The sequence below is a fragment of the Hyla sarda genome, chromosome 6, assembly GCF_029499605.1.
Source record: "Hyla sarda isolate aHylSar1 chromosome 6, aHylSar1.hap1, whole genome shotgun sequence".
Taxonomy (NCBI): Eukaryota; Metazoa; Chordata; class Amphibia; order Anura; family Hylidae; genus Hyla; species Hyla sarda.
Window position 1 is genome coordinate 157,322,842 of NC_079194.1, and position 17,988 is coordinate 157,340,829.

A 17,988-nucleotide genomic window follows, 5' to 3' on the forward strand; every position below is an offset into this window, starting at 1 on the left:
CCACGGTATGCTGAGGAATGGGTAGCCTTCTTCACTCCATTAAAAGCATTGGTCATCTGGTCATCTGTTTGTGGTGAGCTTGGATTCTTCTGATTGGAGGTCCATGGGTTGAGTGGGGTTACACTGCTACTAATCTGCTGAATGGAAAATAAACAGGTTTAGAGTCACTTTCCAACAATACAATTTTAGTATTTCCAGGCCCATCAGAGATTCTTTTCTGCCTGTGCTGATCAGTGGACCTTGGTAAAACCCAACACTAGACACAGTTGTACTCCACTCTGCATGTCCATACTAACTTTCCCAGCATTATTCCAACCATTACGAACTAATTTGTGAGTGTGAGTGTTACCTCAGTCCCTCTAGGCATATTGCCTTCTAGTGCAAGGAATAGCTTTTGCTAAACCTCCCCCACCTCTTGAAAAAATCAAAATGGTTAGTTTATTACTAATTTGTTTTCCCCACAAATTTGGGGAGGCTCCTGTAAACGTCAACCCTAAACTAACAAATGAATTGTCATTTTTACATGTAAGCCAATGGTATGGCCCTAGTGGCCAGAAAAGAAGGTTTAGCTGCACACAGTCCGTATCTTATGTGCCTCCATGTTTTCCTGAAACAGACAAAACAAGTGAAACATTATTTACATGCAAAAGGAAGGTGGCAATTTTTACTTGTTGGTCTCCCTTCCCCATTTGCTAAACATGCAAATACCTAAGTATCCACCTTTACTGGAATAGCTTGGGTGACTTTTGCCTGATCAACAGGGGCCATGGAAGTTTCTGCCTGTAAGAGTATGGCTACTTGTGCACATAACTCCCTAAGCTTACCTTGAACCTGTTGTAGGAACATGTATTTTGTAATCTCATCTTTCATAGGATCAAATAGATGAGGTTTATATTGGAAGCTGAGAGATTTCTCTTGAAACTGTTGTTTGGAGGAAGAATGTATATTTCCCTTCCCAGTCTGTTTGGATTTACCTGGTTCCCTCTGCGTCATGTTTCCAGTAGAACAACAGCTTGTGGAGATTTGGCCACTATGACCACATGCAGTACATTTAGCTGAACAGTATTTAGTTTTACAATACAGAAATTTAGGTGCACTACTGTGGTAGATGTATACAATGACATTGGCTAATCCCTCAACACTGATGTTAAAATTGAGACATTCGCCAGTGTATCCTTATATTAAGGACACACCAGAGCCCGCACACCAATGCCAAGATTTCTCAGATGGCACGGGACCTAACGCTAACCTACCAGGGGGTAGTGGGCAATTACAGCAGCACTAGGCCGACATGCAGTCTGCTCCCAGTTCCCTCCAGCGTGACTGAGCACACATACAATGGGAGGAGGGAGAGAGGCTACAAGCCCCACCCAAGTGGGCTGATATAGGTGCATGGCCTCACAGGTGCAACCCTAATGCTGCCTGTAAAATGTTCAAGGCGCATTAACATATGGAGTTTACACACCTCCAAGTATACATTTTCAAACAACAACAAAAAAAATGTAAAAAGTTTTTTCTTGTTGTTTGAAAATTTATACTTGGAGGTGTGTAAACTCCATATGTTAATGCGCCTTGAACATTTTCCAGGCAGCATTAGGGTTGCACCTGTGAGGCCATGCACCTATATCAGACAACCTGGGTGGGGCTTGTAGCCTCTCTCCCTCCTCCCATTGTATGTGTGCTCAGTCACGCTGGAGGGAACTGGGAGCAGGCTGCATGTCGGCCTAGTGCTGCTGTAATTGCCCACTGGCCCCTGGTTTTTGCTTTTCACGCACAGGTAGGTTAGCGTTAGGTCCCATGCCATCTGAGAAACCTTGGCGTTGGTGTGCGGGCTCTGGTGTGTCCTTAATATAAGGATACACTGGCGAATGTCTCAATTTTAACATCGGTGTTGAGGGATTAGCCAATGTCATTGTATACATCTACCACAGTAGTGCACCTACATTTCTGTATTGTATTATTCTAATTGTTACACATCCACACCGTTTATCTGGTGTAGGATTCTATTGTGGCACTTGTAGTCCACTGCAGGCATCCTCCATTGTATGCATTTTTATGCTGGGGATCGCCCCTAGCAACGGACTACAAGGGCAGGATCTGCTCCCCCAGTATAAATGCACAACCGCAATTGGGGTTGAGCACCTCCAGCCTTGAGACCACGTTTTTTGTTGTTGTTTGAAAATTTATACTTGGAGGTGTGTAAACTCCATATGTTAATGCGCCTTGAACATTTTCCAGGCAGCATTAGGGTTGCACCTGTGAGGCCATGCACCTATATCAGCCAACTTGGGTGGGGCTTGTAGCCTCTCTCCCTCCTCCCATTGTATGTGTGCTCAGTCACGCTTGAGGGAACCGGGAGCAGGCTGCATGAAGGCCTAGTGCTGCTGTAATTGCCCACTGGCCCCTGGTTTTTGCTTTTCACGCACTTAGGTAGGTTAGCGTTAGGTCCCGTGCCATCTGAGAAACCTTGGCGTTGGTGTGCAGGCTCTGGTGTGTCCTTCATATAAGGATACACTGGCAGAAGTCTCAATTTTAACATCAGTGTTGAGGGATTAGCCAATGTCATTGTTTACATCTACCACAGTAGTGCACCTAAATTTCTGTATTGTATTATTCTAATTGTTACACATCCACACCGTTTATCTGGTGTAGGATTCTATTGTGGCACTTGTAGTCCACTGCAGGCATCCTCCATTGTATGCATTTTTATGCTGGACATCGCCCCTAGCAACGGACTACAAGGATCTGCTCCCCCAGTATAAATGCACAACCGCATTTGGGGTTGAGCACCTCCAGCCTTTTGAGACCACGTTTTTTGTTGTTGTTCAGTATTTAGTTTTGTTACCATGTGCCTTACAATATCTAGCGATATGGCCTGAAACACCACATGCAAAACAAGACTTTACCCTTTTAGCCATATTTACTATCTGGCTCTCATTTTTCATAGCTGATCTATACTTCACTGCCAGAGACACACTTCTAACAACTCTTAAACTGCTCCAATTTGCTTTATATTTCCCCTTGTTGCTAGCAGATTTCTGTTCCTTACACAATTGAGAACCAACACTGGGAACTTCTACAATCTCACTCTCTAGCGCCCCCTTATTTGCACTTGATACACAGACCTTTTCAGAGGGTAAATCTGCTGTGGAATGTGGCTGTGAATTATGGGAAGAGGCCACACCAGACCCCATTTTGGGAACTCGCTTTTAGCAATCTCATTCCTCAACTCCTGGATCTCAGCATAAGACTGAGTCAGTTTTCCATCAGTATCTATACATTGGTTTTCCCATTCCAGTAACTCTGATTCCAACATGCAAATCTGCCTATCTTTATCACGAATAATCTGTGTTTTTGTCTGCAACTCTTTCTCGAGTTCCTCATTTCTCTGCACCGCACATTTTAGGGCATGTAAAAGAATTCAACCAACATCAGCCGCAGCTCGGCTATCATTTTTGTGATAAACCCCTAAATCAAGCTTCAGAGCCATACCTCTTATCTCATCCCCCATCTCTGGGTAAACCGGTGCACCATAGCGTACAAGCTCTTCTACTATAACACTCCATTTTCCCATAGTGGTAGCCCAATGTGGTACAGCCCCAAATTTGGGCCTTCTATCCTCCATCAATGCACAAAAGTTCTTCCTAAGGAAACTCATTCTGAACAACAGAATCTCAAGCACAATATCAGATGCCGGGACAATAACACGTGTTTGCAGTAAGCCTTACTAGTATATATTGTACCACTAACACATACACAAACAGGCTACACTGGGGTATCTCGCACAAGCGTGTATGCCCTCTCACACCAGTGAAACACAGAAAATATAGTGTAGTTACAGCTCACACAACTAAGGGTACAATCACAATCTAGCAACACATGTACAACAGGAGACTTTCAATATGCTTTACAATCTGTGTCTAATAACTATCATGGATGCAATACAACCAACCATTACCTACAAAAGCAATGCTATTGATTACCAGTGACAAATCACTAATGCAATACAAGTTACCCTTAAATAAGGAACACAAAGCAACAGTCTATGAGGATCCTGTATAACTAGTACAGTGCTACATGTGATAACCACATCTAAACAGATTAACCTATTGGATCATACAACAAAATCTGTAAGAGCTTCCTCCTGTCTAAGGCAATAATGCTTAGATAACTGTTTAAGAATAAGTCTCTTGTAGACTCACTCAATTACACTGGGAACATATGCTAATTTTATCAAAAAGATACACCAAATTAGAAAAGTAATTAAACTATTATTGTCAATATGGTTATTAACTGCCAATACTCAATTTCCAGCAAAATCCTGCCCGACTACGCCATTTGTTGTGGTTATAGGGTGATAATCCTGTCTACAGCTCCACTTATTGTGGGATATCCTGCATACTACACCAATTGTGATTTTAGAATTAGAGTAAAACAAACATTCCCCTCCCCCGACCATGTGCTTTCTTTGTTAGAGTCCCTCAAAATGGCCACCAACTATATATAAAAACGGAAGCAGGAAGTTCAGGCCTAAATATGTTTGTAAAAAGCACCCAGAAACACTGATTAAGTTTTGTACAACTATGAAATAATTGTACAAGGTATTTTGGCAGAAATGTTTTGTACCAGCACTGTATCCCACCAAATTTACAATCAATACAATCAGTAACCAGCAAAGTTGATAACATTTAATAAAACATTAATTAGCTAAACCAAATAAGACATACATACAAGCATTAATACAATAGTACATACTCTATATTTAGCAAACTAGCATGAATCTACTCAAGTGATACATGAAATTTAGTGTAGAAATGATACAATCAATATATTTATCCATCCCAGGCTAAGGAGCAGAAAAATGCTCCTCTCTCAACGAAAGTCCCAAAGCAAAAAGAGACCGAGGGCCATATGGTTTCCTGTGAAACCCCCTAATGCCCCACCCCTTTGGCCTAATGTCCGCCTGCTCTCCTCGCATAACCTGGAAAAACAGGTTCTTTAGCCCCGCCTACTGTGGCTTTATGTGACTAAGCTTTAGACCGTGGGGGCAGGGAAATTTATACTAAATGATGGATGTAAAAACACATAATTTCAATGTCCATAACATGGGGACATCATAGAACCTGCATGAATAGATACTATGTAATAAATATTGAACAATGAGCTTGTTGATTGTTGTAAGATAAATTTGCTTCTTTTCCCTGTAGGCATCATAACTACATTGCAGAGTTTTGATCGTGAGAAAGAGAAGGAGTATCCCCTAACTATAAAAGCCACTGACCAGGCTGCTGATGCTCTCATTGGACTCTGTCAGATTACTGTAACCATCCTTGACCAAAATGACAATGACCCAAGCTTTGAAAATAACCGCTATGAATGTAAGTGAAAATCTTATGTTAGTGTCTTTCCCAGGACTGATTACAAAATTGATAACAAAATAAAATACATACAAGTGTATTTAAAGAACAGTGTACATAATGAATAGAGGCAGACATGACTACAGAAACCAAGTGAGCCACTGATTTTAATTTCCAGAGTAGACGGGAAGGAGGAGATGATCCTGATTGAGTAGATGCTGTACAGGTGCTAACCGGCAGATGAGAAGACCGATTCTGAGTTCAAAATAATAGACCACATTTTATTTATCTTGAATGGACAATGTGTTTGAAGAGCCTACTGCACTCTTCGTCAGGTGTATACATGTACAAGTGTAATACATGGTCTAAATTGTGGTGCAACTACTGTGAATATCACGAGGAATGCCATTAACCAGCCAATATTCCTGGTGGTTCCACCACTATATACGTCATGTATTATACCTGCACATGTAAGGACCTGATATAGATAGCGGTAAGCTCAGAATGCGTTGTCCATTCACAATAAAAGTGTTATTATTAAAAACTCCTGTCCTGTTCTTATCTGCGGGTTAGTGCCTGCACAGCATCCGCTCTCTTTTGAATTCCTCAGAAACAATTTCTTCTACTCTGAAGACTGAACTGCCTCCATGCTGAATTGCAGGTTGAATGCAGGCATCTCCTGGGCGATTACATTATTAAACTATGCTGACCCTAATATAAACGTATAATGCCACATGGTGCCTCCTGTCTGTTCCTTTTTTTTCTTCATATTTGGATTACTGCTTTCAATTTTAAAAAAAACACCCTTATAAAACTAGAGATATCGCTTATTTATGTAATTTTTGGTTACTAAAAGACCAATGTTGTATAGCCTGACCATATTACATTTTCTATAAGCATTACTGTGTATTAAAAAAAGACCGTGGAATATATAATTTCATTCTAGATTTCCTAAAGGAGGACACACCTGTAGGCACCAGTTTCCTGCGCATTGCAGCTCATGATGAAGATTATGGCCTAAATGCAGCCCTTTATTACTCAGTGGCAGACGACGAATCAACTGTGTTTCAGATCAACAGCACAACAGGGTGGCTGTATGTCAGCCAACTTTTGCCAAGGGTACGTGGTTGTCCTTAAGGAACAATGATACATTGCTGAGTATGGGTGACAAAGCAGTCAAGGGAAATGTGTAGTGCTTTAAGTTTTAACATCTAAAAGGCTCATGGAGATGTAATCTTTTATTTGCAAGTGATGAAGCCCTGGGACATAACTTCTGTCACTCAACTGATGTTCCTACTATGGATGTGATGACTTCTCTAGCTTCTTAACCTTAGTACGCAATGCTTCATAGATCCTTCGTGACTCTATTGGCTGAATAGTCATTCCATAAATTTTAGGAAAATTATTTGTTTACTGTCAGACATACCTTATGAATATTACTAATACTATACAGTATAAATTCAGAACATAAGTTAGTAAAGGGGAAGGTTTAGTTTTTGTAAATTACAATATGCAGATATATTTCTTATAGGAACAATAGCCTAAGGCATGCATGTGCTTTTCCACATGCCCTGTTGAAATTTTCTCTGATGCATGAGATGACCATTAGCTCTTGAGACAGATGAAGATGTCTATTCCATTCCTCTATTCCTGTAGCTGATGGGTTTGCTATAACTTTGGTGGACATTTTAAGATCTCACAGCTGGTGGCCTAAGGACCATGTGACTTCTGAGATTTGCGGACAGTCAGGAGGCTCTGTCAAAGTGTCATGTTTAATTTTTTTTATAATCCAACATCTCTACAGCTAGACAGGAACATCTGGAATTGAAGTTGGCACTACAAAAAGAAGGCAGATGTTAGGAATATGAATGTTAAAACCCCAAACACAACAAGTGGAGGCATTTTGGATTCTGCACGACCAACCCAAAAGTGTTGAGAAGGTTATCTTGGGACATTAGGGTCTCTAATCCCCAAGGTCCATAAATGTAGCTTATTTCAAATAAAATAATCAAAGGAAAAATTATTTTTTGAACTTGTTGGTTATCTATACTACAGCTCGATCTTCCTTTAACCCTCTAGAAGTCCTTCATAACCCAAGAAGTGATTGTGACAGATGGTGGAAACAGGAGCTCAAGAGTTGAGGTCGCCATTCGAGTCACTGATGCCCAGAATCAGCCACCAATATGGGAAAAGGATAGATATGAAATTGTCATTCCTGAGAATACATTGAGAGATACACCTATTGTGGTATGATATACTAAATAAATGAAGATCATATTGCAGTGACCAATGTTACTTAAAAAGGATTTGAAGCCATGACCAACACCTTGATTGGTAATTGGTGACCTGGTTGTGTTTGATCTTTGCATAAAATGCAAAATGTGTCATTTGACAGGACAATCAATGGACCAAGCCTTTAAAGAGCACAAGCGTTTCAAACAAAAGACAAAAATCTGGTTAATCAATTAATGATTACATTGGGAAAGTTATCCCTGCTTTATACATATGACCAAATGACCAAAATGCAGGAGACTAAACAGCCATATTGCCCTACCAATCACAGGACCTGAGCATACCCCTGTCATTTGGAGCAGCCCATGGAAGACATTCAATACATAGAATTTTCAATTCTAAATGGATATTTTATTTGCTTACTTATAACTCAGAATGTTCACTGCACAATATGTGTCACTAAATTCTCACCTCTCTGTGAGTGCAAATTTTATGCATACTTTAATGCATGAGAAACACAGCAGCAGTATAACAAATGACTTAAATGTTGTTCGCAACACAGGCTTCCAGGCTTCTAATGTTACATTTAACATTTTATTTTGAATTATGCAGTATTTTTTGTCTTCTTTCAAAAGTAAGTAGGGCTGCATTTACTTGTATATAGACAAGGATACGAAGCTGTGTCATTTAACAGGAACACAGAAAACATAATTTATGCTCTATTTTCTGTTTATTTTTCACAATTTTTTCACTCATATTATCAGGCCATAGTTGAATAACATTAGATGAGTAACATTATGTAGGGTTCATTTTTCCTGTTTAACAATAACTAGGGCAGAACACAGTCTTTAGTGAGACAACATCCTCCGGTTTATTTTCTTTCCTTTTGCTGTCCAGTTAAATCAAATACTGTATATTGCTGCCTGTTATTAGCCATTTCTGGATAGGTTAAGATTTACTATAGTGTTCTTGAATAGATGTTACTGATGTTCCAATAAATGTCATATTCACACAGACAGTTAAGGCCACCTCCCTCCTTGGAGACCCTCGAGTTACATACAATTTGGAGGAAGGACTGGTACCTGAGAGCAACATGCCCATACGTTTTTACCTGACAGTGAATCGGGAAGATGGTTCTGCGTCTGTGCTGGTTGCAGAGAACTTGGACTTTGAAACAACCAAGAACTTTATCCTGAAAATCCGTGCTCAGAATGTTGCTCCAGTCCCTTTAGCAGCATTCACTACAGTGTTTATTAATGTCACAGGTAAAGCTGTGGTAATTCAGTGTATAGTAGTAATTTAATATTGGCTGTTATAGTTTAGCCACTGACATAATTTGTTGGACTTCCAGATGTGAATGACAACGTTCCCTTCTTTAGCTCATCCATATATGAGGCGTCAGTGACTGAAGGACTTGATCTAGGAACCTTTGTCCTTCAGGTGTCTGCTTCGGACCAAGACTTAGGTCTAAATGGAAAGGTAAATATAAAAGAAATTCCTAGATTTTATATAATGGTCATATCCATTTAAGAATCCCCTATCCTCACTCTATGACTGTTCCAAATACCAAGCAACACAGAGCAGGATGGATGTTAAGATTGTCATATTATGTATTTAGATTGATGGTGATTACTTTATCATAAAGAAATATAAATTCTCTTTACCTATCCTCCAGATCACCTATTCTATTTTAGAAGATCGCAGTGGGGATCATGCTCTTTTCCACATAGACCCCCAGACAGGTAGCATCTATACTGCAGCAGTGTTTGACAGAGAGGAGAAGACTTCATACCTGCTCGAAGTGAAATCATCTGATGGGTCAGAGTCCGCCAGACCTGGAAAACATGGGCAACCCAATTCTGGTAAGGGGAACTAGTGCATGACTGAAGGGCCACACTCAGAGTCATGGCTGCCATCAGAAATTGTGAGGTCCCTTACACAGCTCAAGGCATGGGACCTTCCCCCTGTTGCCCACCTGTTATCTTCCATCATTTGTAAAAAAAAAAAAAAAAAAAAATATATGTATATATATATATATATATATATATATATTTTTTTTTTTTAAAACACAGCACAAGAAAAGCAAAAGCCTTTTAGTCCAATCAGGAAGGTGGGCAGAAATATTATCACAATACTTATTACCATCCTACTGTTACAGACCAAATCCTGCATACTGTCCAGTATTACCAATAATACCAGTACACATGATAAATATTATCACCATGCATATCCCCATCCTACGGTTACTGATCAAATCCTGTATACTCCATCCAAAAATATCAATAAACCCAGTATACATTGCGTTGACTTACAGAATAAAGATAATGAATTATTTTTACCATAAAGTGCACTGAGTAAAACAACCCCCCCCCCCCCCCCGCCCCAAAAAACAATTCTTATCAATGTAGTTTTTTACATTTCTGTAAATAATAATTTTTTTGGTTTTGCTGTACATTTCATGGTAAAGTTGAAGATGTTATTACAAAGTACAATTGATTGCGCAAAAAACAAGCTCTCATATGGGTCTGTAGGTGAAAGAATATTGTTATGGATTTTGAAAGAGAGAAGGAAAAAAGGAAACTGCAAAAATGAAAATTGGCCTGGTCCTTAAGGCTAAAATGGGCTGTATCCTTATCAGTTAAAAGCATTAGCAATACAGCATCCCTTTTTTGTTCCCTGTGGGAAATGACCGGCTGTGCCCTTGGCAGTAGTGTGCTCTAGGCGGCTCACTAATTTGTCTAGCGGCAGCGCCAGCCGTAGCAAGGTGGTAATATTAATGACCATATATATTACCACCATACTGTTACTGACCAAACCCTGTATATTGACCAATTTTAAAATTAACACCAGTATACAAAAAGCAATATTATCACCATACATATTACCATTATACTGTTACTTACCAAATCCTGTATACTGACCTATATTACAAATAATACCAGTATACACAGAGGAAATATTATCACCATATATATTACCATCATTATGTTACTGACCAAATCCTTTATACTGACCAATATTACAAACAATACCAATATAAGGAGGAAATATTTTTGGATACATATTACCATCCTACTGTTACTCACCAAATCCTGTATACTGAGACTAATGCTATCAATAATAATACCGGTACACAAGGGAGAAAAATATCACTGCACTATGGCCACTACCATTACCACCACATGAATTAAAATAACTGAACATAGACCAATATATATCCCCCCCCCCATACAAAGCCCATATAGTGATGACCTAAGCTCTACACAGGCCCTGCAGATGGTATAAGTGATTACAGTGCAGTTACATCCACTGACTTACAGGAGGCGTCTTCTTGGAGTCGTTCTCTTTCCATTTCTTCTCCATCTAGCTCAGACCGTCATGAAGTCTTCTTCCAAACATGACTCATCTCCACAAAATCAGCCAGGCAACAAACATATTAGGCTCAACACTTTTTCAGCACATTCCACACCTGTTCCTATCCCTCTGAGCCCCAAGTAATGCCCCCCTTGGTGCCCTGCATAGAATGAAGGAGTAAGTAAGTGTGTGGGGGGGGGGGGGGGGATTGGTTGATGTTGGGAAGGTAATTTCCCCTCCCCTATTAAGTAATGACCCGCAAATGTAGATAAAGAATCCACCCTATAGGGTAAAAGCCCCCAGTAGGTCATCAATGCCCCACTAGGTAGGAAGGTAATGCCCCCAGTAATGCTCTGTGGTAAGCTATACCCACAGTAGGTAGGTAGGAGGTAATGCCCCCCAGTAGGTAGTATTTAATGCTCCCAGGTAGGTTGTAGGAAATGCTACCAGTAGGTAGGGGCCTGGCCTGTAGATAGTGCCCCCATGTAGGCAATGCTCCCAGTAGTTAGTGCACAAAGGTAGGTAAGGCCCAAAAGAAAGTGCCCCCCAGGTAGGTAATGCCCCAGTAGAAAGTGCCCCCATATAAGTCATGCTACAGGAAAGTAAGGCCCCTAGGTAGGTAATGCCTCCACTAGGTAGTGCCCCCAGAAGGGCCTCTAAAAAATAAATAATAAAACCCACTCACCTTTCTGCCAATCCAGCACTAAGGCCGAGCTCAGGATCCCTCAAAGTGGAGCAGGACTTCTCTGGCAGGCCGCATGATGAAATGACATCATCACGCGGCCTATATCGTATGGCTACGCTCCTGTATGTATATTGTGTATACTATTTGTGTATACTACTGGCTGTACCCCCCTAATGTCAGCTCTGGTTAGAGTGGTGTGCAGACCTCACTCCCCCCAATGCTCCTAGCTGTTGCTATAGCTGGCTGAGAAGAGGCTATTGCTAATAGTTATCAAGTAGAAAGCTTTCTAGTCTCCTCCTCTGTAAATACTGGCAGCCACATCCTCTGCTCAGCAAAGTCTGCTGTCTTGTATAGTCTGCCCTCCCTGTCTTAGCACTCCTTTACCAGGACAGAACACTTGCTAACAGTAGTAGTAGCAGTAAGCACATGTTCTCTCCCAGCACCAGGACAGGTAGACTTTGTTGAGCAGATTAGGTGGCTACCGATGTAAATTACTTCTTTTAAAAAAATCTTAATGCTTCCAATAGTTATTAGCTTCTGAAGTTGAGTTGTTTTCTGTCTAACTGCTCTCTGATGACTCACGTCCCGGGAGATGTGCAGTTCCTTTGGGGATATTCTCCCATCATGCACAGCTCCCAGGACGTGACATCATCATTGAGCAGTTAGACAGAAAACTTCAGAAGCTAATAACTATTGGAAGGATTAAGATTTTTTAATAGAAGTAATTTACAATTTAAATTCGGTTAGAAAAACAGACATGGTGCACATCTACAATCTTGTATAATGATCTGATTGCTTCTCAGCATAATATCAAAAACTAACAGGTTGTTAGTATACATTTTTGATCAAAAAGTACAAGCCCACTCGCCACGTCAAGGCCATCTATCCAGAGTGGGTCCCTAACGTCCCTAGCATAAAATGGCGCAGCACCGGGCGGCGACCACCACCGCCGCGACACCAATGCCCACAGGGGGGGAACGACCCACTGGCAGAGCGGCCCCAATGCCACTCAAACCAGTCTATGGGCCGCACCCCCCCGCAGACACGGCGCCACGGCAGCAACGGACACCGCACAGCACCACACCAGTGTGAACAAGGTGTAATAGCTCACTTACCGTGCTCTCCCAGTCAGACTGGGAGGCTGCTAGGAAAGAAATGGCCCAGGTGTAGCTAACTACTACTTATATAGGTTTGGGCTGAGGGGGTGGGGAAGAGTGCAGCACGTGTTCAAAAAAATAAATAAATAAATGGAGGGGATAGAAATCACAGTGTGAATTCGGTTAGAAAAACAGACATGGTGCACATCTAAAATCTTGTATAATGATCTGATTGCTTCTCAGCATAATATCAAGATGTAGATGTGCGCTATGTCTGTATTCTACTCGAATTTTAATTTACAATTTAGTTTAACTTTCCGGAGCCAGTTGATATATATATAAAAAAAGATTTTGCCTGGAATACCCCTTTAACTCACCTTCCTCCATTCCCCCGCAGTGCCGCTACAGCTGTTCGGTCCTCTGATCCGGTCTTCTTCCTTCTTCCGTGTGCACGGATCATCACACCGCGCTCAGCCTATCAACGGCTGAAGCGGTACATCGATGATAAGAACAGGGTTGAGACAGATGCAGTGGAGGATTGGCAGATTTTGTGGGGCCGGATTACTTCTTTAAATAAGAATACCTAGTACTTGCATATGTTAATAAGTATATTTAGATGTTTACAGGTTAATATGTTTCCATTAAACGTGTTGGTGAGTAGTCTTAGGCAGTTACACAAGTAAATAAGAGATCTGTGAACACCAGATAGCCTGCTTTTTGATGGTTTCTAGGTAGAAATAGTTGTTTTCCATGCTGATCAAGTGCACATGGGAAAAAATACAATATTACAGTTTTGCTAGATTATAATCGCTAATTTTATTTAATATCCATTATTTGGTCTTGCTAGTCACATCATTTTCTTAATAAAATAATAAGATGTATTTCTATCCTGATTTAACCAGATGTAACTAGCTAGAATCCTTGTAAGTAAGTGTTTCTACAATAAATAAAGTGAATGTTCACTATGCTATTTTAGGTCTAACATTCTGTGCTTAGGGTGTGTCCAAGCATAGTAATTCCGCTTGTAAAAGTGCACGCTGCAGAATTTAAAATTTGAATTAAAATTCCAGAACATGTTCATTCTTTTGGTGGAAATCCATGCAGACTGCAATGCTGTTTTTGTCCTAACACCAGTGGATTTCCACAGGGCCCTCTGCAGATGGATTCTTTGCCCAGAACATCTGCAGGCGGAGATTCTGTAGCGTGAACATACCCTTAATATAATCTGGAAAGGAATTTTTCACCGAGAGACACTCTTGGGAAAACAACAATCCAGCATTTCGAAGTATGGCAAAATGATGTATAAAATTAGCTTAGAATCCACATACATTAAAAAATTGTTCAAAGACGAACCATTCATTAAAAACCGACGTGTTTTGGCATTCCTTTGTCAAGGTACCCTTATTATACCTCTTCTCTCATGTAGAATTCCAAGTGGGGGTTCTTACTACTGTATATGTTATTGATTTCAATTTACTACTAGCATTCGCTAAATTCCTCCAAGTGATAGCAATAGGCAGAATTAAATGACCACTGTGTATATGCAGCGGATTTGGAGCTCTGTATCAGAAAAATTTTAGCTCAGACCCTTTTAAATCTGCATCTATTTTAAATGGGAAAGTGTGCTTTGTTGTGTGTGTATGCAGCTCATGTTCTAATGGTTATCTGTAGTTCGTGTACAGAAATGAGAAGAGACTCGGTAATTCTGTAGCCCGAGGCAGCAAAATAGCAAAGCAATCCCCTGAAAATAACGCTTAATGTACCCTATATTATAAAAAAGATTCTTTAAAATGGTATGTATGGCAAGTTGCATTCCTATAATAATAAACCTAATAAGAGAATATATATGTGCAGACAGCACAGTAAATGTGGACCATGCAGGGCTGCAGGCTAAACAAACAGTGTGAATATATAATGAATGATGTTGAGATGAATCTCTGTCTGTCTGTAATGGCTGAAAGGATAGACACTACCAACTAAATGGTCGCATTGGGGAAGGAGACCCTAACTATCAACGCCACTGACATCAGAAATCAATTATTCCTGTGTTATCTGTTGAGAAGAATTGGTGCTGACATTCATTTCATCTTCAAGAGATTCGGAATAATGTGCTTGTATAAATTGTTGCCAGCCCCGCGGGTTGGTTCCTGTATCGTCTGCATATTAGTTTTCATTTAACGCTCGCCCCGACAGGCTAAGGAATTGTAGCTGACAGAAATGGCTCATTCAAGCATTTTAATTTCCTTTCTCTCTAGACACTGCCTACGTGCGCATTTTTATCATCGATGTCAATGATAACCAGCCATCATTTACTCGACGAGCCTACTTTGTAAGCGTGGATGAAGATCAGGATGTTGGGTCTGTGGTGGTCATTGTTAGTGCCAATGACCCAGATGAAGGTAAAGAACAAAGTTAAAAAAAAAAAGTTTTTCATAGGCTAACTTCACCTGATATTGTCATGTTGAAAACGATTGCCATGTTGTTATTGCTCAGCCCCTGACCTTCTGATGAATGCATGGATAACACTATATAGCCCACCCCAGATCTAAAACCCTAAATCCAAGGGTCTGGCCCCCAAATTGTACCTAAAGATTCAGAGATGTCTCTATAACTTTAAATTTATTTTGCTTTTACAAATCTATTTTCTTTTGAAGGAATGAATGCCAATATCCGTTATCAGATCACAGCCGGAAACATTGGAGGCGTGATAGATCTGAACCCAGAGACTGGAGCTATCTTAATTGTCCACCCACTAGATTATGAAGAAGTTAAGGTCTATGTGCTCACCCTGCTGGCATCAGATGGTAAATGGGAAGACTTTGCCACAGTGACCATCAATGTGTTAAACAAAAATGACGAACCACCAGTTTTCTCACTGAATGAATACAGAGGAAGTGTGACCGAGCAGCTGTCTGATTTACCAGTGTTTGTTCTTCAGGTAAGTGCACACATTCTCTCTTAAAGGTAGCATATTAATCACAACGTTGACACGTTGTGTAGAAGAAAAGTTGACCAGTCGCTCATAGAAACCAATCAGATCGCTTCTTTCATTTTTCAGAGGCCCTTTTCAAAATGAAAGAAGCAATCTGATTGCAACTGGTCAACCTTTCCTCTGAACAGTTTTTGATAAATCTCACCCCAGAAGCCTACCAGGGGTGGGGGATATGCAGTCAAACTAGAGTCCTAAGCCTGGGAAGGGCCCTACAATCTGCCATACTACCAAGTGACTTAAGTTGTCCATACACCATAAATGAATGTTGATAAAAGTGAACGATTTTAATAAAAAATTTGTTTTAGCCAACTGATGACAGACTGTTATTGTCTGAAAGGAAGTTGGGCACATTTGAAATTTTAGGGCAACAGTTAGATGAAAAAGCTTTTGTCAATAAAAGATCATGAACAATTTTTTGAAATGTGTCTGTTAATTAATTGTTCATCAGACGATTGTTTAAAAGTTGTTCATCTATGAACTTACAGTTCTTTTATCTTATGCATCAGGCCACCTTAAAGGACATCTGCAGTGCTCATACATTAAAAAAAAAGTTTACCTCATCTGATAGCTCTTTCAAAGACCTTTCCAACGATACCTCATTTGTCAAATTTGGCCCAGCCATTCTCTTGTAATTGCCACCTGTAGCAGTAAGCAGCCATGTCATAAAGACTACATTTCCCATGACTCCCTGCGCCAGCTTCCTGTTAGCTGCTGCTCTCCCTCCTCCCCTTCGCTCTCCGAAGTTTTCCGAATCTAGAGCAGGGAGGAGCGAGGGCAGAGGCCGAGATCGCAAGTCTGCAGTACATAAGCCACGCCCCTTGGGTTCGGAAATCTCACTTCACACCCCCCGCTCTTACATTACACAAGAAGCAGGGGGAGAGCGGGGACGTATACAGCTCTGTACACAGCTCCATACACAGCTCCATCCCCCGCACACAGCTCGGTACACAGCTCCATCCCCCGTACATAGCTCCATCCCTTCCCCCTTCTCTGTCTCCCCAGGACCTCATCTACCACGGGGAGGCTGCAAGTTTGCACGGGGAAAACACAGAGCGGGGGAGGGGATAGAGGACGTCCGTGCAGAGCTCCTAACCTCCATAATGATGTTTGAGGAGGACAGACTGCACTGCACGGGGCTGAGGATTTCTGTGTGTGAGGAGGACAGACTGCAGGGGAATAAATATCATACTGGGGATGATTTCTATGTGTGTGTGGGGGGGGGGGGACTCCTAAATGACACATGCTGGGAGTTGTAGTCCCTGTTATGTGTGTGTATGCCGGTGAAAACACTGGTGTATAGACTACAACCCCCAGGAGACTAACTACTGAGATACAATATAGGTGTTGATGAACTACAACCCTCAGGAAACTACTAAGATACAATATAGGTGTTGGTGAACTACAACTCCCAGGAGACTACTAAGATACAATATAGGTGTTGGTGAACTAAAACTCCCAGGAGACTACTAAGATACAAAATAGGTGTTGGTGAACTACAACTCCCAGGAGACTACTGAGATATAATAGAAGTGTTGGTGAACTACAACACCCAGGAGACTACTGAGATATAATATAGGTGTTGATGAACTACAACCCCCAGGAGACTACTGAGATACAATATAGGTGTTGATGACCTACAACCCCCACGAGACTACTGAGATACAATATAGGTGTTGATGACCTACAACCCCCAGGAAACTACTAAGATACAATATAGGTGTTGATGAACTACAACCCCCAGGAGACTGTTGAGATACAATAGAGGTGTTGGTGAACTACAACTCCCAGGAGACTACTAAGATACAATATAGGTGTTGGTGAACTACAACTCCCAGGAGACTACTAAGATACAATACAGGTGTTAGGGAACTACAACTCCCAGGAGACTACTAAGATACAATATAGGTGTTGGTGAACTACAACTCCCAGGAGACTACTGAGATACAATAGAAGTGTTGGTGAACTACAACCCCCAGGAGACTACTGAGATACAATATAGGTGTTGATGAACTACAACCCCCAGGAGACTACTAAGATACAATAGAGGTGTTGATGAACTACAACCCCCAGGAGAATACTAAGATACAATATAGGTGTTGATGAACTACAACCCCCAGGAGACTACTGAGATACAATAGAGGTGTTGGTGAACTACAACTCCCAGGAGACTACTAAGATACAATGCAGGTGTTGGTGAACTACAACTCCCAGGAGACTATTAAGATACAATATAGGTGTTGGTGAACTACAACTCCCAGGAGACTACTAAGA

The 17,988-nt window shown here is 41.0% G+C and overlaps 1 protein-coding gene across 4 annotated transcripts in view; it reads left to right on the forward strand.

The window, feature by feature from the left end:
* The window catches only part of LOC130276377 (neural-cadherin-like), a 161,461-nt gene that overhangs the window by 94,315 nt on the left and 49,158 nt on the right, over nt 1-17,988 (forward strand). For all 4 annotated transcript variants that reach the window (XM_056525644.1, XM_056525645.1, XM_056525646.1 and 1 more), the window contains 8 exons: nt 5,208-5,378; nt 6,304-6,476; nt 7,437-7,604; nt 8,605-8,854; nt 8,941-9,068; nt 9,265-9,451; nt 14,981-15,124; nt 15,380-15,663. In XM_056525644.1, coding sequence (XP_056381619.1) covers nt 5,208-5,378; nt 6,304-6,476; nt 7,437-7,604; nt 8,605-8,854; nt 8,941-9,068; nt 9,265-9,451; nt 14,981-15,124; nt 15,380-15,663 — 1,505 coding nt within the window. The remainder of the gene's footprint in view (nt 1-5,207; nt 5,379-6,303; nt 6,477-7,436; nt 7,605-8,604; nt 8,855-8,940; nt 9,069-9,264; nt 9,452-14,980; nt 15,125-15,379; nt 15,664-17,988) is intronic.